At 52.7% G+C, this 22936-nt stretch overlaps 3 protein-coding genes across 4 annotated transcripts in view; 2 read left to right on the top strand and 1 right to left on the bottom strand.

The window, feature by feature from the left end:
• Positions 1-14258, bottom strand: part of SCN8A (sodium voltage-gated channel alpha subunit 8) — a 74140-nt gene extending 59882 nt beyond the window's left edge. Inside the window, exon 1 of the mRNA XM_054002012.1 lies at positions 14172-14258. The gene's annotated coding sequence lies outside the window, so the exon portion shown is untranslated. The remainder of the gene's footprint in view (positions 1-14171) is intronic.
• TMT1A (thiol methyltransferase 1A) lies at positions 11053-13300 on the top strand. Its single transcript, XM_054002011.1, has 2 exons — positions 11053-11857; positions 12653-13300. Exons 1-2 carry the CDS (start codon positions 11348-11350, stop codon positions 12887-12889), a joined length of 747 nt encoding a protein of 248 aa, XP_053857986.1. The 5' UTR covers positions 11053-11347; the 3' UTR covers positions 12890-13300.
• TMPRSS12 (transmembrane serine protease 12) lies at positions 14239-22481 on the top strand. Of its 2 annotated transcripts, none has more exons than XM_054002004.1 (5): positions 14239-14435; positions 15434-15632; positions 18795-19066; positions 20109-20251; positions 22125-22481. In XM_054002004.1, the coding sequence occupies exons 1-5, from the start codon at positions 14339-14341 to the stop codon at positions 22368-22370; spliced, it is 957 nt and encodes a 318-aa protein (XP_053857979.1). In that variant the 5' UTR covers positions 14239-14338; the 3' UTR covers positions 22371-22481. The 2 variants fall into 2 exon arrangements, with proteins under 2 accessions (XP_053857979.1, XP_053857980.1); XM_054002005.1 differs by lacking the exon at positions 14239-14435 and adding an exon at positions 15086-15167.
• The last annotated feature ends 455 nt before the right edge of the window (positions 22482-22936 follow it).

Here is a 22936-nt window from a genome sequence, read left to right as displayed (position 1 = left end):
AGTTCACGAATAAAAAAGGGATTTATTAAAATGATCTCCTCAATGGATGCACCTTGGGCAGTACAAGAGCCCAGTTGTGGCTCTTGCTGTCCACCCAAGATGGACAATGGTCATGAGTTTTTCATACAATTATAAATTTTTATTTATACTTTTGAAGCCCTGAGGTTGTAGGTGATGCCTTGAGAGGCTCCTGGAACAGAGCTACACAGAGTTCACAAATAAAGGAGGGATTTATTAAAAATATATCCTCAATGGATGCACCTTGGGCAGTACAAGAGCCTGGCCATGGCTCCACCCAAGATGGTCACAAGTTTTTCATACAATTATAAATTTTTATTTATACTTTTGAAGCCCTGAGGTTGTAGGTGATGCCTTGAGAGGCTCCTGGAACAGAGCTACAGAGAGTTCACGAATAAAGGAGGGATTTATTAAAATGATATCCTCAATGGATGCACCTTGGGCAGTACAAGAGCCTGGCCAGGGCTCCATCCAAGATGGACTTTGAGTCATATGAGTTTTTCATACAAATATAAGTTTGGTCCATTCACATATGAGGGGTTAATTGTTCAATTCCAGCTCCAGGTGATGCAGTCCCATCCTCCCAAACTGCTCTCCTCAATTTGCTGTTGTTGGCACTTTTTGGGCCTGAGGCTGCAGCGGTGTCCTTGGTTCTGGGCTGGAAAAGGATTGCTTTGTCTGACTGAACTCTGAGGAGAACTTGCTAAAACACTTTATATGAAGTTCAGAGCTCTGTACCAACGCAGCACAGAACCTGGAAAATACAAAAGCTAAAGCTGAAGGCATCAGAGAGAGGAGCAGAGCTGCTGGTTTCACTCCCAAAACGAGCTGCAGGCAGGTGCCAAGCTGAGCACAGCTGACCCCACCTGTCACTGCCCAAGGTGCCACTTCAACGAGTTCTACAAGCAAGAAGCAGCTTGGAGGATCTCCCCCAGCCCCACTGGTGGCCACCCCAACTTGGGCCCTCCTGAACACAAACTACTCAAGAAAAAACATTCTGAAAAGCAACTTCGTCCTCAAAGCCACTATTTTCCTGCAAAACCAGCTTGACCAGTCATTGCTCTCAGCAAAACCGATTTTTAGACAAAATTCCAAGCCAGCTCAAGTTGGAGCAGGTGCTGGGCCTGGTGCAGGGGACCAGCACATTCCTCACTGTGCTAACAAGGTGTTTAGCAAAGCACTCCCTGGTACACAAAGGAGGAACTTGGGGCTGGGTTTAAAACAGCACCAGCACCAACATGAGCTGAGTGTGCTGAGCACTCCCAAAAAATGCTCCTTGGTGCCCCTATCAGGTGTTCCTGCAGCTATGAGAAGTTCCCTAATGACTTCACCAAGTCCAGGGAGAATTCTGAATGCTTTTCTGGTAGGGCCAAGCCCCCACCAGGCTTACCTGCCTCACCTGCTCCGGAGCACGTCACAGCTCTGCGACAGGAAGTCAAATCTCACCTTTTCACTTTACAGACATAGAATTATATAAAGAAACTCCTCCCTGTGAGGGTGCTGGGGCACAGGGTGCCCAGAGAAGCTGTGGCTGTCCCTGGATCCCTGGAAGTGTCCAAGGCCAGGCTGGACAGGGCTTGCAGCAACCTGGGCTGGTGGGAGGTGTCCCTGTCCCTGGCAGGGGTGGCACTGGATGAGCTTTAAGGCCTCTCCCAACCCAACCCATTCCACAATTCTATCAATTATGAGGGTTTCTATTAATCTGAGGCCATAAAAACGAAATCATTTAAAAATACTTCCATCAAGCACAAGAGTAATTCCTGAAAGTTCAATTTTCTCCGATTATTTGGGTTAGACACAGGGGCTTGTTGGCATCAGATACACCTCAAAGGACAGAAGCAGAGGGAGGGCTGCAGGGCACAGGTGAGGAGAAGCTCCCAGAGCCTGCAGCCTGCCCTGGCAGGGTTTGCCCCATCCCTCCACGGAGCCCCTTGCTCTCCTCCACCCACTGCCAGGAGAAGCAGAGCTGTGAGGAAGTTGGTTCCCCCGAATGCAGCCGCCCACCAGCACGGCTCCGCAGCTCCGCTCCAGAACCAGCAATTCCAGGAATACCTTTGCATTTCTGAGCTGCTGCTACCTCGTCAGGCTGTTCTCACTCCAGAAGAGGCCAAGGGAGGAGAGGGATGACAGAAAGCCTGCACTGATGCAACAGCACTGCAGTGCTGCAGGCTGGAAGAGAACCCAGCCCCGACACGGTGCTCGGGGAGGGACCCAAACACCAAATCCAAGAGGAAAGGCACAAAAACCGCGAGGGTATGGCACAGAATGAGTCCCAGAGCTGCCTGGGATAAGGTCCCACAAGCAAGGAAAAAGATAACCAGTAAGGTCAGATCTTTTCAGGCAACACAAACACAGCATCCAAATAAATATTAAAGATCTGGAGAAAAGAATGACTTTCAGATTCCTTGGAAACGATGACATGGGGTTGAATTGTTAAAATTCAGCTAATTCAGCACGAGGTCAAGCACCCCCAGCCTGCCCAGGCCATGAGGATTGTGCTGAATTCACGTGGGAGGAGTTCAGGGAAGCTGAAACAGAGAACCACAACTCTCTGGAGTGCAGTGGGCTTCAGGAATACATAAAACCCAATAAATAACTGAGTCTTTGCTAAGAATACCTGGAGCTGCCAGCCCTCAACAGAGCATTTCCAAAGCTGGAACACCCAGTGCAAATCATTCTGAGGGAGCTCAGGTTATCCCTTGCTGTGACACCACCTTTCACACCCCCAATCCACACATCAGCCTGAAGCTGCAGCGCACACGTAGGGCTCAAATGCTGTTTCCAGCTCAGGTTTTTATTTGGAGATCCAAAAAAACCTGGAGTACAGATCTCCCTCCTTATGTAATTCCAGAGCACAGCAGGGCCAGGATACTCTTCCTATAAACCTGACTGGGTATTTCTAGAGTAATAATAGTAAAGACTCAAAAAAGATGGCAAGAAGGGGAGAGAAGAGCCAGTATCTTGGTCACATTATCTCTGAGACATCACCAAATGGCCTGCTGATATTAAGGAAAATTAATTTATTCTATTCTTGCAGCATTTGCATGCATTTAATTACCAAATTTCCCACATACTGTGAAACTATAGAGCAGCATTGGGGATGTGGTCTAATTGAATGGCACAGATAAATATGTAAGGCCTGAATTTAGAAACCAAAGTAGCTCAGGGACACAGCATAAAAAAGGAAAAAAAAAAAAAAAAAGAAGGCATGAAGGAATTTGTGCAAAATTACACAACCCACAACTGGAGGCACCGACTCAGCTGACTGCCCATTTAAAGGAAAAAAACAGAACCAAACCCAACAAATCAACACCACTCCCCAAATCTGGTTCACAGCTGCACATGGCAGCAGTTCCTCCACGTTTTGGCATTTTGGAATTACTTACAGGGCTGTTTCTTGTGCACTGCCAACACATTACAGTGAGCTCAGGGTCTCTCTCCTTGGGATTTTTTTGCCTGTCCTGACTTCATTTTTTTTCCCAATAAACTATCCCACATTAAGGTAGTGGACAAAGTAAGATGTGTGGCTCCTGTTCATCAAGGAGGAACTTCCACAGCTGCCCTGCCTGGCAAAGCTTCTGGAAGCTAAAAACCTTGTAATGTTATTTCCCAACCAGGAATGGCCCTGCTGGGATTGATATGGATTTATCCTAGGATTTATTTCGGCCCTTCCCACATCAAGTTTTTCAACCTGTAACAAGAGGAACATTCTGAAAATTGTGGGGTTTTTTCCAATTTTATCCATGGAAAACTGCACTGGGAACAACACCACGCTGCCAAAATCAGCAGGGACAGGGACTCAGCATCCAGGTGAGTTGCAGAAGAGGGTGATTGGGTTAGGCATCCATGGATAGCTGCACTGGGAATGACACTGCACTGCTGCTCCCAGCCAGGGAGCCAGGAATTCATCCTGGGAGCTTGGATCTGGGTGCACACAACACACACATTGCCCAAACGCCAAAGATTTTCCACCAGAAACTGCTGCACTGAGGTGCCCAGTTGCTAAGATTTAGTTATTTTTTCCTAAATGTTCCCAGCAGTCCATTTACTGGTACATTATGAAATATTCCAATAAATTATTCAAGCTGATCATCAAAATAAATTAAAAAACACTTTTGAGGCAATCTCCTTGCTTTAATACACTTCCTCCTTTATTAATTACCACGAGTCAGCCATTCACAGTGAGCCTGTGAGACAGAGAGACCTTCTGTGTGAATTTTTATATAACCCACATGGACACACGTGCCTCTTGATTCCAACGTGGGGACTGAGGCAGGAAGGAAAATAAGGTGTAGATGAACAAGGAAAGCTCTCATGGCACCTTTGATGCTACAAAGTGGAAGGAAAAGGAGATAAATCCACTCCCAAGCAGCATTTGTTGCTTGGTGCTGGGTGTTTCCCCACCCTGTGTAAAACCTTGTGGAAGTTCTTGTTGAGCTTGGCTCAAGAAGAGAGGTCAAGGCAGACTTGGGACAGGGCAGGGAAGTGCTCATGGTCTTGAAATGGCCATGGAAGGCCTAAACTTGGACACACACACACCTCTAAAGGTAAAAAAAAAAAAGTGAGCAAAAATGTACAGAGGAAAGAAAAAAATGAACAGAAATGTACAGAGGAAAGAGAAAATGAATAGAAATGTACAGAGGAAAGAGAAGAAGCAAGCAACAGCAACAGAGAAATATTAGAATCATGGAATGGTCAAATGGTTTGGCTTTGAAGGGACCTTAAAGCTCATTCTGTTCCACATCCTGCCAGGGGCAGGGGCACCTTCTACTACCCCAGGTTGCTCCAAGCCCTGTCCAACCTGGCCTTGAAGACTTGGCCACACAGAAAGCATAATTAATTAACAACACTTTAATGAAGACCGACTAAAGACCGATTCCTGCAGGGTCCTCACTCCCTCCCAGTAGCTGTGTGGCTTCAGTAACATCTCAGTAAATTACAAGAACTAGTTAATCCCAGTTAATTCATTAATCCCCAGTTCCCTATTCTGTCCTTACTCAGGGCCGACTTGTTTTTATCTCCCAGCTCACACAGATCTTGGAGGTTCACAAATTAAACAACCTGAAGTGCTTCAACTTCCCCCTTTTAAATTCAAACTTCTGAACAAAGAACTGTTCAAAATAGCTTTTGTGCAAGAGTTCAGCCACTAACCCAAATTTAATTCCTTGTTCAGTTCATTCAGCCCATCCATGACCCATAAAACAGGAGTCAGGGAATGGTTATTTTACACTATAATTTTGGGGGAATTAATTTCTTGTTGTGCTGCACTCAGATGGTTTGAGTACAAAGGGGACAAATTTGAAAGGGGGGAGAATAAACAACCCCCTTCTAGTGCTCTGTTAAACATTTCTGACGTGTGGAACACAACCCAGGCTTCCCTGTGGAGTGACGCTTTTCTTCCCTCCTCATCACCCCCTGAATATCTGATCAAACATCTCCCTCCACTAATGTCAGTTATTCCTGGTTGTCTTGGCATCACCATCCTGCCACTGATTTCACTCAACAGACCAGAAAAGGTTCCTCTCCCACTGGGAACACCACTGGAACGGCCACATTTGCCATCCAACCTCCTGTTTCCAGGGCACTTCCCCACCTGGGTGACAGAGATCTCACAGTGAGGAGCAGCTGAGGAGGCTCAGCCTGGAGGAAATCCCCCCTTCCTCACTCCCCACACCTCACTGCTCCCTTCTCCAGCAATGAAGGGTTTATTTCCACAACTTTAAGACTACCTGTATAACTATTCCTGTGACTTTAACACCCCTACCTGGACAATTCAGCAGTGTTATGCAGTGTTCAACAAACATTCCTCCCCAAATCACCTCCCAGCAGAGTTCATGATAAACTCCTCACACCTTCTGGCTGGGGAGGAAGTACAAGAAGCATGGAATGGGACTTTCAGAGGGTAGGAACATCTCTGAATTTTGCAATGGCTCTGCTCAGGAAGGAGCAAAGTCCCAGCTTTGGCTGCTCTTTCTCCTCAAAATCTCCCATTTTCTGGAGTGCTCCATCAGGCAGGAATAACAGTTACAGGACGAGGCTGAGGGAAGGGAAGGCAGAAGTTGCTCTAAATTTGGAACAGCATTTCAAGACAGAATCCCAGAATCCCTGAGGCTGGAAAAGCCCTCCAAGATCATCAAATCCATCCTGTGACCCATCCCCAACTTGTCACCCAGCCCAGGGCACTCAGTGCCATGTGCACTCATTCTCTGGACACCTCCAGGGATGGGGACTCCACCAATCTCTGGACAGCCCCTTCCAGTGCCTGACCACTCTCTGTGAAGAAACCCCTCCTGAAAAGGAGACAGTTTTGCCTAAGCCAGAAGAACATGTGAAGTGTTAAAAGCCAGGCTGGAACCTGAGCTAATGTCCAGGGAGGTTTTGTAATACACTCCTGCAGCAGGAAGCCACTTCTTCCCTACTTGTATTCTCCACCTCTGCATAGAAATAGGATAATGAGGAACAAGAGGTGCAGTCCAAGCATTCCTGAACCCCACCAGATTCCGGCCAACGTCCCACCACGACCAGCTCTCCACTCCACCATCACCATCACACGCCTTTCCTCCCTGTGGCTCCTGAAACGACTCCCCCTGTGCTTGTTCCCAGCTCATTTTGTTGTTTCACTGCTCCTGCTCTAAGCCAGCCCGTTGCTCTGAACTCAACAATAAATTATTGATCCCAGTGTATCTGTCGATGTCAATGGAGGCGCAGCCACCTGGGGGAAGGCGATCGATGCCCAAGGGCCACCATGTGACAGCAGGAGCCCATGGGGCCACACGGCCTCGGGGCCACCACTCAGCCATTGAGAAACAGCAACTCTCCATGGAGAGGGAAACCCAGACCAGGTCATTTTAACAGAAAACACACTTGGGCAGCCCCACCACCAAGCACAGACACGGCACCAAACGGGAGGAAGGTGATACTGTGATTTATGTTTGGAAGCTACTTCATTTCCATTCAATGCTGACTTTGTTTCTGCTTTATTTAACAGAATGAAGGCGCAGCCATGCTCCATTTCCTGAGGCACGTGATCGCTCGCCCTCCTGCCTATTAGAAATCTCCTCCCACCAAAGAGCCACAGGATTATACTTGTTCCACTGAGCAGTACAGTATCTATACCATGATCTACATCTAAGCCATACATACAAGCTTATATAACAGATTAAATGATCTGTGATGGCTCCAGGTCCTCCACCCTGGGTGAACACCACTGCAGAAGCACCCGAACACGTTAAAATGATCAAAGAAACCTTCGGTCACGTTGTTAGTTTTATATAAAACCCCCAAGTGGAGAACAGGGACTTTCTAAACACACAAAGGGTGGAAAACCCCAGCACTGGAGGCCGTAGGACAGACCCAGCAGGGAAAGGTCCCAAGGGAGGGCAGGGGCTCGTTACTCCTAAAGGCACCAACTCCCCAAGCCCAGGCTATGCAGAGATCCTAAACAGCTTCACCAACTTTATGTGGCTGCCCCTCAAGAGATCGGGAGGGCGGTGACGGGCCCAAGGGGACAGTAATGGGCACGGGGAGTGTCCCATGGGCCCCTCCAGCCTCGCCCACACCTTCTGCCCCGAGCCACCCGCCTGGAGGAACCGACCCCAGAGCTTCCCAGAACCTCCATCACCGACACAGGAGAACAGGAGCATTTCCAGGCCCCATTCCTCCAAAGCAGGACTGCTCGGGAAAACCACCACGGTCACGCTTTCCTCCCTTTCCCCTCTAAAGGAGAGGGACAGGGACCCCACGCCCCCGCCCCCGTTCCTCACAATTAAAGCTTCCCGGTGTGAAAAGAGGACGTCCCGGTCACGGCTCCCGGTGCGGGTGGAATGCTGCAGTGTGCCAGGGCCGGGTTAGCCGTGCACACACACGGCACAAGCACAACCGGAGCCGCGAAACCCGCCCCACCTGCGCGGCCCCTCGGGGGGCTCCCGCCGACCGCTGCGACACGGCACGGAGGGGACAAGGACGATCCCCCCCACACCTGGGATCACCCTCCAAAATTCAGCTCAGGGCCCGAGGGTGCGGATCCAGCTGCTGCCCCTCGCACACACTCCCCTTGCCAGACTTTCCGACTTCACCCCGGATCATCCGCAGCCGCTGCCGTGGAGCATCTCCCGGTGTCCCCACCCCCACATCAGCTGGGCATCAGTTTGCACCAGAACGCAGGGGGAGGGGAGGAAGACACCCAGATTTTTTAATAGAAAAACCTCGTGAATGTGCAATTCCCTCCCAGCAGGAAGGGAAAAAATAATATAAACCAAATCTGCCCTCACCATCCCCCCCAAAATCTGTGGCGGAAGGAAAGAGGGAAGGAAGCGGCACAACCACGATGCTGACCCAACATCTGGGTCAGCTGGAACACCAAGGCTGCCCCAAGCATCCCCCTGCTCGCCTACCCCCCTCCAAAAAAAACCCTGCCCTCCAAAATTCCCCCGTCCCCGGGCAGGGGAAGCTCTGCCTGCCGAGCGGTGGGAGCAGGGGGTGGTGGAGGGACAGAGCAGCGCTGCAGCGAGGGCCGAGGGGGAAGGGACATCGAGGAGAACTCGGGCTCTCCTTTCCTACAGTGCACAGAGCACGGCCCCGAATTTGGGGGAGGGGGGGGGGGGGTGGGAAGAGGGTGCCGCGGGCCCCCCAGGCTGTGGGGTGGAAGGGGAATGGAGGCACGGATGCAGGGAGGGATGCAGGAACGGACGGAAGGATGGAAGGACGGGCCCCAGACGGGGCTCTCCAGGTCGAGGGTGGGCGCAGGGGGCGGTTGCCCCTTCCCAGAGCCAGCCCGCCGGCCGGGGGACGCTGCTGCCGGGCCCGGCACCGTCCCCCCCCCAACTCCCCGCAGGGCCGGGGGCCTCGGGCTGCAGCGGACGGACCCTCCCCGGCCGGGGCAGCGGCTGCCGGAGCCCGGCGGGCAGTGCCGAGTGGGCACAGAACCGGGCCCCCGACCCCCTTTCCCTGGCTGCGGGATGCCCGGGCATCCACCGAGGGGATGGGCTGAGAAGGGGCAAGGCTCCGGGACCCTCCTCACGCGGCGGATTTGGGGCTGGGGGCTCCCCGGGCCCTCCCCCTCACAACCCGCCTCCGGTGTCCCCGGGGCTCTCCGGGCCGCGCTCTGCGGCAGAGCCCCCGGGGGAGGTGTGCCAAGGGCTACGGCGAGAGGGGCGGGGGGGGGGGGGATGCATCGAGCAGGACGGTAAGCGAGGGGAGCCGCGGCTGGAGCCCGCGGGGGTCTCGGGGCTGCGACTCACCGTGTCGGGCGGGCTCAGCGCGGCCCCGGCGCGGCGCTGCCGGACTGCGGCGCGGGGGGAGCTGCGGGAGGGACTGCGGGTGTCGCCATCTTGGTGCGCTCCCGGCGCTCCCCCCGCCCGGCCGGCCCGGCCCCCGCCCGCCCCGCGCGCGCCGCCGGGGGGCGCTCCCGAGGCGCCGGGAGCGGCGCGGGGGGAGCGGGGAAGCCCCGGGCCTGGCCCGTCGTCATCGTCAGTACCCGCGTGTCCATCGTCATCATCGTCCCCGTGTCCATCATCATCATCATCATCATCCCCGTGTCCATCATCATCATCAGTACCCGCGTGTCCATCGTCATCATCGTCCCCGTGTCCATCATCATCATCATCATCCCCGTGTCCATCATCATCATCAGTACCCGTGTGTCCATCGTCATCATCGTCCCCGTGTCCATCATCATCATCATCATCATCATCATCATCATCATCATCCCCGTGTCCATCATCATCGTCAGTACCCATGTGTCCATCATCATCATCATCATCCCTGTGTCCATCATCATCATCCCTGTGTCCATCAGCAGCAGCAGCAGCAGCATCCCTGCGTCCATCATCATCGTCAGTACCCGCGTGTCCATTGTCATCGTCATCAGCAGCATCCCCGTGTCCATCATCATCATCATCATCATCATCATCATCATCCCTGTGTCCATCATCATCATCATCATCATCATCGTCATCATCATCATCCCCATGTCCATCATCATCATCATCCCTCTGTCCATCGTCATCGTCATCATCATCCCTGTGTCCATCATCACCATCATCCATGTGTCCATCATCACCATCATCATCATCCCTGTGTCCATCATCACCATCATCCATGTGTCCATCATCACCATCACCATCATCCCTGTGTCCATCATCACCATCATCCACGTCCATCATCATCCCTGTGTCCACTGTCATCATCCTCATCCCTGTGTCCTCCACCACCGCCGTCACCCGGTGTCCGTTACTGCCTGTATTTTGTGCAGCACACAGCGATTAAGGGTTGGACTCCATCTTGGAGGCCTTTCCCACAAACCATTCTGTGATTCCCACTGCTCAATCTCCTTGTAGCTGCCACGAGGTGGAGGCACGAAGATACAGCAGAGATCATTAATGAAGCACCTAATTACTGCTGGGTTTAATTTGCTTTATTGCCACCAGAGGGAGGCGGAGACACGCCGGTGGCTTTCCCAGGAAAGCAAAACTCCAAGGCACCCCCAGCAGAACTGTTCCAAGGTTTTTAGGGACCACTCATCCCAAGGTTTTTAGGGACCTTGGATCCTCATGCCACCTGGAGCAGAGCTGTCACCTGCCAATGGCTGATCCACGCTGCCACCAAATCCTTTGGAAAACTGTCGACTGCAAAGCTGACAAATCCTTCCAGAATGTGTTCGTGGTCAGTGTTGATTCGACCCAAATAAAAACCCAAACTCCACATGCTGCGTGCAAAACTAATTAATTAATTAATTGTTTTATCTTCCCATCAGCCTGGAAGATCACTGGGAGCTCGCTCTCACCCACCAAAATATTTAAGGTGTCCTCAAACTGCAAAGACTTAAAACTGCTGTTCAGAGAGAGCACAGAGCTGCTGAGCAAACCCAGCAGCTCCCAGGGGCTGGAAAATCAACTCCCTAACAACTCCTTGAACTGAAACCTTAATCAAACCCCTGACGAAATTCCTGCAGAGATCCAGAGCTCGGCTGAGCTTCTGAGGGCAGCACAGGCTGCTTTAAGAGACGTGATTGTACCCGGAACTGAAGGAGGGCACTTGCAGAACTTTGCCTGGAGTTACACAGCGAGTTGTGCTGCCCAGCTTGTCCCGGCTTGGGAACAAACTGGCAGCTCCTCCCCTGGGCTCTGGTCACTGCTTGGCTGCACCTGCACTGTTCAGTCCTTGCCTGTGACCGGACTGAGAAATCAGCTGGAGAAAAGCGTCCACCACAGCAACCCAAGCAGCTGAATGTACTCGGAGAGGACACAAATGCAGCTCTGACTGGGCTCCCGGAGCTCTGCCACACAGGAGAAGCAGTTTGCTCTGCACGGATCCTCTGCCCACGCTGAAAATGCCAGAGGCTGCTGCCAGCGTCCTCCTGCTCCGTGCTGGCCTGGCACTGCTAGCCTGGCCCATCTACCTGCTGTCCTTCCTGGGCATCTGGGAGCCCTTCTGCAGGAAGGTCTTTTTTCCTTTCTTCTTAGAAAAGCTTTCTAGAGTTCACGACAAGAAATCAAAGAAGCACAAGCAGGAGCTGTTCCGCAACCTGCCCGACTTCAGGGGCCCCTCCGGGGAGCTGCGGCTGCTGGAGATCGGCACCGGCAGCGGCTCCAACTTCCAGTTCTACCCGCCGGGCTGCAAAGTCACTTGCACCGACATCAACCCCAACTTCCAGGAGAGCCTCTCCAGAAACATGAAGAAGAACCAGCACCTCCGCTACGAGCAGTTCCTGGTGGCCGCGGGAGAGGACCTGCGGCAGGTGCCCAGCGGCTCGGTGGACGCTGTGGTCTGCACCCTGGTGCTGTGCTCCGTGCACAGCGTCAGCAGCACCCTGAGGGAAGTGCTCCGGGTGCTCCGCCCGGTGAGTACCTGCAAAAACACCTGGTAGTACCTTTAACGTCTGCTCTACAGGTACCAGGTGCAAGGAAAGGGGAAAAAACAAACCAAAACAAAAAAAAAAAAAAAACCCTCAAAAAACCCACAAAAAACCCACCAAAAAAATAAAAAAACAAAACCAAAAACACTCTAAAGCAAAAGAAATAATAATAATAAAAAAGAAAAAAAAAAAAAAAAAACCACAAGTGAAAAAGAGTTGGTTTGAGCTTAAAACCCAGATCAAAATAAAAATAAAGTAAAAAAGAGTTGGTTTGAGCTTAAAACTCAGACCAAAAAAAAAAAAACCACAAGTGAAAAAGAGTTGGTTTGAGCTTAAAACTCAGACCAAAAAAAAAAAAAACCAACAAGTGAAAAAGAGTTGATTTGAGCTTAAAATTCAGACCAAAAAGAAACAAAACAAGTGAAAAAGAGTTGGTTTGAGCTTAAAACAGACTTTCAGCCTTTAAAAGTGTCATTGTCATAGAACCATGGAATGGTTTGGAGGGCTCTTAAAGATCATTTAATTCCAAAAAACCAGTTAAGTTAGGAACTAATTGAAACAAAACCACAACACACTATTGCTGGAATAAAAGAGGGATCAAATAAGTCTGCCCTTTGTGCTTTTTGAATGGGCATTTTGAATTTCTGGACGTTTCCTTCTTTCATTGATTCCAGCTAACAGAGGGAAGGGGAGAAGGAAAGGGGAAAGGGAAGGGAGGGGGAAGTGGGAGCCACTTGGTGTGACCCCCACACCCGCTGTAAGAAGACTCTGTGTTCCCAGGGAGGAGCTTTCTATTTCTTGGAGCACGTGGCCGCTGAGCATTCCAGCTGGACGTATTTTTGGCAGCAAGTCTGTTTCCCGACTTGGAAACTCGTCTTTGCTGGATGCTGCCTCACGAGAGAGCTGTGGAAGAATCTGGAAGAGGCAAAGTTCTCCGAGCTGAAGATAGAGCACATCAGCGTGGCGATGCCCTGGATGCCCATCGAGCCGCACATCGTGGGGTACGGCGTGAAGTAACCCCTGTCCTGCCAAAACTTTTGTCCCCCCCAAAATTCCTCATGGTGACCCAGGCACCCTGCACGGCACAGGCTCCTCCACACGTGCCCATATCAGTAATACAGCAAAGGACTTGAATCAGAAACCAAATTGTCAGGTGAGAAGAGAGGAGCAATTTCCTGAGTGTCTCCAAATCACACGATCAACAAAGTCAGAGAAACCCTTTTGGACCAGAGTCCAACAGGTAACTCAGCACCAGCACCGTGTTCAGCACCACGCCACGTCCCCAAGTGCCACATCCACACTGTTTTTGAACACTTCCAGGGATGGTCACTCCACCACTGCCCTGGGCAGCCCGTGCCAGGGCCTGACAGCCCTTTCCCTGAAGAAATCTTTGTTTTATCTAATTAAACTTCCCCTGGTATACCTTGAGACTGTTTCCTTCCTGAAGCCCCGGCACTGCTGACCCTGCCTTGCTAGACTCAGTGCAGCCAGGGAGGATCGCGGGACAACAAAAACCAGCCCGGGAAGCAGAAAATAAATGTATTAACGGGAGGGGACTGCTGTCTGTGCCTGGCTGACTCTGGAACAGGGATCCTTCAGGTGCCCCCCAGCTGGCACACCCCTGGGCTCCAGCGCACCTGCTGCCCCCTCCCCACGCTCCCTCACGGCTGCTCCACCTGATGGAAGCCGAACCCCCAAACCTGACCCTTGGCCCAGGTGAGGGTGAGACCCCTGAACTTTGGCCCAGGTGAGGGTGAGGCCCTTGAACCTTGGCCCAGGTGAGGGTGAGACCCCTGAACCTCTGCTCCAGTGAGGGTGAGACCTTTGAACCAACCTTGGCCCAGCTGAGGGTGAGGCCCTTGAACCTTGGCCCAGGTGAGGGTGGGACCCCTGAACCTTTGCCCACATGAGTGTGAGACCCCTGACCCACAGCTCAGGTGAGAGAGAGACCCTTGACCCTTGGCCCAGGTGAGGGTGGGACCCCTGAACCTTTGCCCATGTGAGCACAAGACCCCTGACCCACGGCTCAGGGCTGAAAACCTTGACTCTTTGCAGAGGTGAGAGTGAGACCCCTGACCCCGGCCCAGGTGAAGTTGAGCCCCTGGACCCTCTGCCCAGGTGAGGGTAAGCCCCCTGACCTTCTGCCCAGGTGAAGGCGAACCCTTTGACCCTCTGCCCAGGTGAAGCAGAGCCCCCCGACCCTTTGTCCGGGTGAGGGCGAAGCCCCCTGACCCTTTGCCCGCGTGAGGGCTCCCTGACAGCGGTCCCTGAGGGCAGGCCGGCCCCTCCCGCCCCTCACCGGCTCCTCCGTCCGCGCTCCCGCGCCGTCCCCGCCGCCCCAACGGCCCGGTGCCGGTGCCGGTGCCGGTGCCGGTGCCGGTGCCGGTGCCGGTGCCGGTCGTTCCCCGCGGGGTTCGCCGCGGGGCTCCCCTCAGGCCCCGCAGCCATCTTCGGCGCTGGCCGGCCATGCGGCGGGCGCGGCCCGCGCTGCCGCTGCCGCTGCTGCTGCTGCTGCTCGCGGGGCCCCTGCCCGGCGGGGCGGCCCCCACGGACCCTGTGGACGGTACCGGGACCCAGCGGGACCCAGCGGGACCCAGCGGGGGCGGAGGGGTCGGGGAAAGGGGCAGAGAGCGGGAAAGAGCCTGAGCGGAGCGGGGCGAGGTGGGGCGGAAAAGTCTCTGGTTTGTACAGAAATCTGGTGAATTCCGTAAAGCAGCGGTGACTGAGCGTGTTTAACCGCAAATCTGTACACAAGAAATACACCTCAGTCAGATAAACACGCCGGATTTCACGTGGGCTGAGAAAAGTCCCGGGGTCTCCAGGCGCTGGGATCTGTGGGGGAGCGAGTCCTGCAGAACAGAGATCCCTGGAATGGTTTTGGCTGGAAGAGGGGGATCTTACAGCCCACCCAGTGCCATGGCAGGGTCACCTTCCACTGTCCCACTGCTCCCAGCCCTGTCCAGCCTGGCCTCGGGCATTGCCAGGGATCCAGGGGCACCCACAGCTGCTCTGGGCACCCTGTGCCAGGGCCTGCCCACCCTCCCAGGGAGGAATTCCTTCCCAATATCCCATCCAGCCCTGCCCTCTGGCAGTTGTCCCTTGTCCTGGCACTCCAGGCCCATTTATATGGTATCTCTCCATCTCTCCTGCAGCTCCTTCAGGCACTGCAAGGTCACAGTTAAGTCAGCCCAAAACCTTTTTCCTCCAGGCTGAACAATCCCAATTCTCCCAGCCTTTCCTCACAGCAGATCTGCTCCATCCCTCTGAACAACTCGGTGGCCTCATCTCTTAACAGGTCCATGTCCTTCCTGTGCTGTGGTGATGCTGGAGATTTAAAAATCCAAAACCAAACCAAATTAAAAAAAAAAAACAAACCCCAAAACCCACCACCAGCAGCAACAAAAAACACCCACCAAAACCCCCAAACCCCCAACCAAACAAAAACCCCCGAGACAACAGGAAAGAAACGACCAACCCATAAACCCACAGCACCCACAAACGCTGTCCCAAAAGCCGAGCTTCGCCCTCCAGGCTCTCTGAGGAGCCCGTTGTGTTTTGCAGAGTGTCAGCAGCAGCTGCAGCTGGCCCGGAGCATGGTGTCCTGGATCGTGGGGGGCCACGAGGCCCCGGAGGGCGCGTGGCCGTGGGTGGTGAGCCTGCAGGTGCTGCGCGGCGGCGTCCGCTTCATGCACCTGTGCGGCGGCGTCCTGCTGAGCCGGAGAGCCGTGCTGACCGCCGGCCACTGCGTGGATGGCAGGACGTACGTACTGGGGTGACCCCTGGGCACCGCGGCTGAACCCCCTGGGTAACCACAGCTGAACCCCCTGGGCATCACAGCTGAACCCCCTGGGCACCAGGGCTGAACCCCCTGGGCACCACAGCTGAACCCCCTGGGCACCATGGCTGACCCCTGGGCACCAGGGCTGAACCTCCTGGGCACCACAGCTGAACCCCCTGGGCACCATGGCTGACCCCTGGGCACCAGGGCTGAACCCCCTGGGCACCACAGCTGAACCCCCTGGGCACCATGGCTGACCCCTGGGCACCAGGGCTGAACCCCCTGGGCACCACAGCTGAACCCCCTGGGCACCATGGCTGACCCCTGGGCACCAGGGCTGAACCCCCTGGGCACCACAGCTGAACCCCCTGGGCACCATGGCTGACCCCTGGGCACCAGGGCTGAACCCCCTGGGCACCATGGCTGACCCCTGGGCACCAGGGCTGAACCCCCTGGGCACCACAGCTGAACCCCCTGGGCACCATGGCTGAACCCCCTGGGCACCATGGCTGAACCCCGTGGGCACCAGGGCTGAACCCCCTGGGTAACCACAGCTGACCCCTGGGCACCATGGCTGAGCCTTCTAGGTAACCACAGCTGAACCCCCTGGGCACCATGGCTGATCCCTGGGCACCACGACTGAACCCCCTGGGCACCACGACTGAACCCCCTGGGCACCAGGGCTGAACCCTTTGGGTAACCACAGCTGAACCCCCTGGGCACCATGGCTGAACTCCCTGGGATGGGGGAAGAGGCCGAGGGCACTTGAGTTGTGTCACAGGGTGGCCAAAGGAGCAGAGCAGGGATTGTCCCCCTGTGCTGGGCACTGCGAGGCTCCTCCAGGGCTGTGTCCAGTTCTTCCCTCATGGCAAGGAGCGTATCCAGAGGCAGGATCAGACTGGGGAAGGGGCTGGAGCACATCCAGAGACAGGATCAGACTGGGGAAGGGGCTGGAGCACATCCAGAGGCAGGATCAGACTGGGGAAGGGGCTGGAGCACATCCAGAGGCAGGATCAGACTGGGGAAGGGGCTGGAGCACAGGTGTGATTGAAAAGATCTCCAAGACCAAGTCCAACCTCTGCCTGATCCCCACCTTGTCAGCAGGCCAGAGCACTGAGTGCCACCTCCAGTCGTCCCTTGGACACCTCCAGGGATGGGGACTGCACCAACTCCCTGGGCAGCCAATATCAGGAACAGTCAGTCAGGAATCCAAGTCAGCATCAGGAAACCTTGGCTGTGCCCTTCTGGCCTGGGCCAGAATGACCTGTGTGGTTTCTAATAAAGGGCTGTTGGGTTTTGATTAATAGAATCACAGAATGAGATCCTGGATGAGATCTTCTCATCCCACCCCTGACTCTGGGATTTTCCAGCTCTGGAGCAGGAGGACCCTCTCCCATGCCAGGTTTTCCCTTCCTCAGCCCACTCCCCCAGAGTAGTTTGGGTTGCTTTGTTCCACAGAGCTCTGATTTTTCTGGTTAATGGGGTTTTCTTAACCACTAAACCTCAGCAGAAAATGCTGTGATATTTAGATGACAAACACTCAAATTCATCAGTTTTAACACAATTGCCTTTTTTCTTGTTGGTCAGGACCAACAATTTGGCACTTAAGATTTTTTTTTTTTTTGGACAATCTGGTAATAACTCCTCAGAACAGATTTTTAACTGCACTTACAGCAACTCTGGAGCATTTCAGCTCCCAGCACTGGTCTCTTTTCCAGCCTTTACCACAGTTGCACAATCTGCGTGTGTCAACATCGACTGTGTTGACTCAACCGTGACCTGGGGGAAAGTGAACTGTAAAATCTTTGAAACTTGGAATTTTGTCCTTTATCAGGACTTTGTTACATCAGCTCCTTGTTTGCATTTAGCAAACATTTATTTGCAAAATAATGCCTCTTTATCAATTTAATTTCTACTTTCATTTTAGAGGGTAATTTGAATTTTATAGCTCATCCCAGGCCAAATTCAAAGCTCACTTAATAAAGATTTTTTTCAATATACTTGACTAGAAATTAGGTCTGAATGACTCTACCTCTATTTCTAAATTTATTATTAACTTGATAGTCATTATTTTACTTCTAGATAATGGATTTCCCAGGTCTAGGTACAAGTAGAGTCTTTATGAGCATTGTGGGGGATGAGCCTTCTTCTTTTACCCAAAATAAAACCACATTTTCAGCTTTTTCAGACTATTATCTCCTGGTGGCCTCTGCTGAGATGGGGTGGGAGGGAAAATCTGGGTGTAATCTTAAATCTTTAATCTGAATTTTCCTTAACATCAACAGGCAAAGGGAGTGTTCACACGGGCAGAATGGTAAGGAGGCAAATTTGTTCCAGGAAATATTTACTATGGAATTTCCAATGTATATTCCTAAAGGTGCATTAGCAGAAGACAGGGATAGATGGGATAGTGGAAGAAATTTCTGGTATAGGGTGCCCAGAGAAGCTGGGATCCCTGGAAGTGTCCAAGGCATGGCTGGACAGGGCTTGGAGCAGCCTGGGATAGTGGGAGATGTCTCTGCTCATGGCAGGGGTGGGATGAGATGAGCTTTAAGGTGCCTCCAATCCAACCCATTCCTGGATTCCATGATGAAAACGAACAGTAAAACCCATGTAAAACCCACCTGAATTCTCATCTTAAAGATGAGCTTTAAGGTGCCTCCAGTCCAGTCCAACCCATCCCTGGATTCCACAATAAAAACAAACGGTGAAACCCATGTAAAAGCCACCTGAATTCTCATCTTAAAGATGAGCTTTAAGGTGCCTCCAGTCCAGTCCAACCCATTCCTGGATTTCACGATGAAAACAAATGGTGAAACCGATTTAAAACCCACCTGAATTCTCATCTTAAAGATGGGTTTTAAGATGCCTCCTATCCAACCCATTCCTGGATTCCATGATGAAAATAAACGGTGAAACCCATGTAAAACCCACCTGAATTGTCACCTTAAAGATGGGTTTTAAGGTGCCTCCAATCCAATCCAACCCATTCCTGGATTCCACAATGAAAACAAATGGTAAAACCCACCTGAATTCTCATCTTAAAGATGGGTTTTAAGGTGCCTCCTATCCAACCCATTCCTGGATTCCACGATGAAAACAAATGGTAAAACCCATGTAAAACCCCCCTGCATTCTCTCGTAGGGATCCGTGTTCCTGGCGAGCCGTTCTGGGCGTGCACAACCTTCAGAAGCACAGCCCCCACACGGCTCGGAGGAGGATCAGGAGGATCATCATGCACTCGGAGTTCAAGAGGGAAACCTTTGAGAACGACGTGGCGGTGTTCGAGCTGAAGTCGGCGGTGCGCTACAGCCTCTACGTGCAGCCCGTGTGCCTGCCCCCCGCTGCCCTGGTGCAGGCCCTGGAGAACAGCTCCGACTGCTACATCAGCGGCTGGGGACGCACCACCGAGAAGGGTACTGGGCTCTGGCCGCTGCTGAAAGCCTCCTGTTTTCCATCCTCACCATCTCCGGCTCCCCGAGTTCATAAACTCACTTTGCGCTTGGATTTTAGAGGCCGTTCAAAAGGGGGAATGGCACCAAACTGAAAGAGGAGAGGTTCAGAGTAGATATTGGGAAGAAATTCCTCCCTGTGAGGGTGGTGAGGCCCTGGCACAGATTGCCCAGTGCAGCTGTGGCTGCCCCTGGATCCCTGTAAGTGTCCCATAAATTGGTTGGACAGGGCTTGGAGTAATCTGGTAATGGAAGGTGTCCCTGCCCATGGCAGGTGCTTGGAACTGGATGATCTTTAAGATTCCTCCCAACCCAAACCATTCTGTGATTCTAACTGGATTTGCTCAAGTCATGGTCTCCTCACACAATGTCATTTAACTCTGCAGTGAGGATCTGCTCTCAGGGGTTTTCCATCACAAGCAGGTTAGACCCACACAGCTGTAACCACAGGAATAGATTTCCCAGCCTTTCTTCCAAGTATAACATGAAAAAAAGGAAAATAAACTCAGCCGATTTCAGAGTCGCGGTGCAGGTCAACGTGGGCTGCTGGAAACAGCTATTTTATTGAAAAGCAACAATTCTGATGCCACATGTTGTGAACTGAGGGGTTCCCACTGGATTTATGAATGACTACACCCACTCCAATTCTCTCTTTACTCCCACTGGGCACAAATTCAATGCCCGTTGGTGTGTGGGAGTTTTGGGGTCAGCTGAGATTGTATGAACCTGTTTGCTACGTCACCTCTGACATTTTGAGCAAGGCAGGTATGTTATCACTGATGCTTCTTCTGAGGAAGAATTGCAAAATCTACATCAAACCCAAGTCTTCAAACCTTTAACCCACTCAAATTCCAATCCATTGGCAACAGGCGGGGTCTGTGTCATACCCATGTCTAAACATGTCCAGGAACACACCTAGGCTGGCAAAACGAAAAAAAAAAAAACACCATAAAACTGCTACAAACCCCAGCATATTTCACCTTTCTGAATTCTGTCTCCTTTCAAGGTAAACTCTCATCTCTGCTAAAACAAGCCCATGTGGGAATCCTCCCTCCCAGCCTGTGCAACAGCTCTGAAGGGTACGCGGGGCTCATGAACAACAAAGCACTCTGCGCCGGCGCCTGGGCCGGAGGCACCGACACCTGCCAGGTGAGAAGGGAGGCGGTGCCCCCCCTGCCAGGTGAGAAGGGAGGCGGTGCCACAGCTGCCAGGTGAGAAGGGAGGCGGTGCCCCCCCTGCCAGGTGAGAAGGGAGGAGGTGCCACAGCTCCCAGGTGAGAAGGGAGGCGGTGCCCCCCCTGCCAGGTGAGAAGGGAGGCGGTGCCCCCCCTGCCAGGTGAGAAGGGAGGCAGTGCCACACCTGCCAGGTGAGAAGGGAGGTGGTGCCCCCCCTGCCAGGTGAGAAGGGAGGAGGTGCCACAGCTCCCAGGTGAGAAGGGAGGCGGTGCCACAGCTCCCAGGTGAGAAGGGAGGTGGTGCCCCCCCTGCCAGGTGAGAAGGGAGGCAGTGCCACAGCTCCCAGGTGAGAAGGGAGGCGGTGCCCCCCCTGCCAGGTGAGAAGGGAGGCGGTGCCACAGCTCCCAGGTGAGAAGGGAGGCGGTGCCACACCTGCCAGGTGAGAAGGGAGGCAGTGCCACACCTGCCAGGTGAGAAGGGAGGCGGTGCCACAGCTGCCAGGTGAGAAGGGAGGTGGTGCCCCCCCTGCCAGGTGAGAAGGGAGGCGGTGCCACACCTGCCAGGTGAGAAGGGAGGTGGTGCCCCCCCGCCAGGTGAGAAGGGAGGCGGTGCCAGAGCTCCCAGGTGAGAAGGGAGGCGGTGCCACAGTTCCCAGGTGAGAAGGGAGGCGGTGCCACACCTGCCAGGTGAGAAGGGAGGTGGTACTCCCAAGCCAGAGGCTCAGCAGCATTGTGATTTGTAGCATAATTAATTAAAACAGCAGAAATACTAACTGGAAAACATGTCAAATGCAAAGGAAGCATCATAAAAGTGTTGGGACAGTGATTGCAAAGCAAAAACATACACAAAGAATTTGGTGATATTGGAAAGATGACAGGAATAGGTGAACAAAGAGGAAGGATAAAAAATGCAGCACATTTATGCCACAAAGGTGTCAGTAAATGATACATGACACAAAACACTGGACACTGTACCATGCAGTGTGTGTGAAGCACATGCATGTCTCACCTGTGCTTATGCTGGAGAGCAGCACTGGACACATCCAGGGATGTGCTTCAGCCACAGGGCTCTAGGAAGTGGCTCAGGGATGATTTTTGTTTAAATTCTGAGCAATCACCACCTCTTTCTCGGAAAAGCCAGTTCCCAGGTCCAAAGCACTGGCAGAGGCTGCAGCACCAGCTGGGACATGGAGACATTACTAATGAAACCCCATAATGTATCCTAAATGCTTTGTCTGATACACTGCCTGCTTCTCTCAGCAGTTTTCCCTGAGCAGGTGACCCGGCCAAGGCACAGGATGTGTGTTCATTACTGTGTCTCTTGGAGCTCCCACAACAGATGTGGATGAATTCCCCAGTTAAGTGAGGAGTGAAGGTTTAGGTATGAAAAGGTGCAGAGAGAAAACAAGAGAATCTGAGTTAAAAGACACTGAAGCAGTGCAGGCCTGTGGCTGAGGTCAGTGCAGCCTTGACCAGAATCAGGAGGAATTCCTCCATGGAAAGGGTGGTCAGGCACTGGAAGGTGGTGGAGTCCCCATCACTGGAGATGTCCAAGGAAGAGCTGGACGTGGGTGACAAGCACTCTAGGCTGGTGACAAGATGGGGATCAGGTTAGACTTGATGGTCTTGGAGGGCCTTTCCAGCCTCAGGGATGCTGATTCTGTCTTTCAGCAGCACCAGACCAACCCTGAGCTGTCCGTGGGCTACTGCCCACGTTACTGTCATTGTGACTGTCGGGTTAACCGAGCTGCTTCAAGTAAATCTAAAAAATAAGACTGATTACTGCCTGAACTGTTTCCTGGAAGGAAACCCTTACATGCTGCTGGTTTTTGTGGTGTTCATTCGTAGGGCGACAGCGGGGGCCCCTTGGTGTGCTACCACCCTGACACTGACAAGTACTACCTCATCGGCATCGCCAGCTTTGGGGTGGGCTGTGGCCGCCCCAAGTACCCCGGGATCTACGTGCGCCTGTCCCAGTACAGAAAATGGATAAAAGCAAAACTTCTGCTGACCAACGAGACTCGGAACCCAGCGAGCACCACACTCACCATCCTCCTGACTCTGCTCCCCACGGTGCTCGCGCAGACGTTGTAGAGGGGCAAACCGTCGTGGTCCTCGTGGAGGTCTGTCCTGCCTGGAAAAGCTTGGAGAAAGCAGCTCCCTCCTGACTGACAATAAATCCAAGAGCCAAAGGATGTGCACTTACTTTTTAGGAGTCATGTTTGCCATTGTATTTTTTGTTTCCTGCCTCTGACATCCACACTGACAGGAGAGGAAACAGTAACAGCCTCGGCACTAATAAGGAAAATTGAATATAGGAATGTTATCGACTGGAAACATTTTCTTCCCACCCTATTTCTGTGCTTTTCCAGCCATCAGAAGGTTAAATACACTCAGTGACGCCGCCAGGGTTTGGGGAGGGCAGATGCTCCCTCTGCCGGGTAAAAACCAGCAGAGCACAGTAAGATTTTAATTAACCATTTAATTAACCAAACCTTAACTGTGGCTCAGCTTATTGAAAACAAAGAAAGTAAAAATAAACCTGCAGGAAGGTAAAAGCTGTTCTGCACTCATGAGTTTTGGCACTGGCAGGCGTGTACAAGTGCCACTTAATCCACTAAAATTGACTATTATTTATTCCTTGTTGTCACATGCCTCGA

The sequence above is a fragment of the Vidua macroura genome, chromosome 34 (genome assembly GCF_024509145.1).
Source record: "Vidua macroura isolate BioBank_ID:100142 chromosome 34, ASM2450914v1, whole genome shotgun sequence".
Classification (NCBI taxonomy): Eukaryota; Metazoa; Chordata; class Aves; order Passeriformes; family Viduidae; genus Vidua; species Vidua macroura.
The sequence above is the reverse complement of the archived record's forward strand: the minus strand, read 5'-3'. Positions and strand labels throughout refer to the sequence as shown.

What these genes read in the sequence shown, in the direction of transcription:
- TMT1A (XM_054002011.1), top strand. Translation starts at nt 11,348, where the DNA reads ATGCCAGAGGCTGCTGCCAGCGTCCTCCTGCTCCGTGCTGGCCTGGCA. An exon ending in TGCTCCGGGTGCTCCGCCCG is followed by an intron (nt 11,858 to 12,652) that starts GTGAGTACCTGC and finishes CTGTGTTCCCAG; the next exon opens with GGAGGAGCTTTCTATTTCTT.
- TMPRSS12 (XM_054002004.1), top strand. Translation starts at nt 14,339, where the DNA reads ATGCGGCGGGCGCGGCCCGCGCTGCCGCTGCCGCTGCTGCTGCTGCTG. An exon ending in CACTGCGTGGATGGCAGGAC is followed by an intron (nt 15,633 to 18,794) that starts GTACGTACTGGG and finishes ATTCTCTCGTAG; the next exon opens with GGATCCGTGTTCCTGGCGAG. An exon ending in GGGACGCACCACCGAGAAGG is followed by an intron (nt 19,067 to 20,108) that starts GTACTGGGCTCT and finishes TCTCCTTTCAAG; the next exon opens with GTAAACTCTCATCTCTGCTA.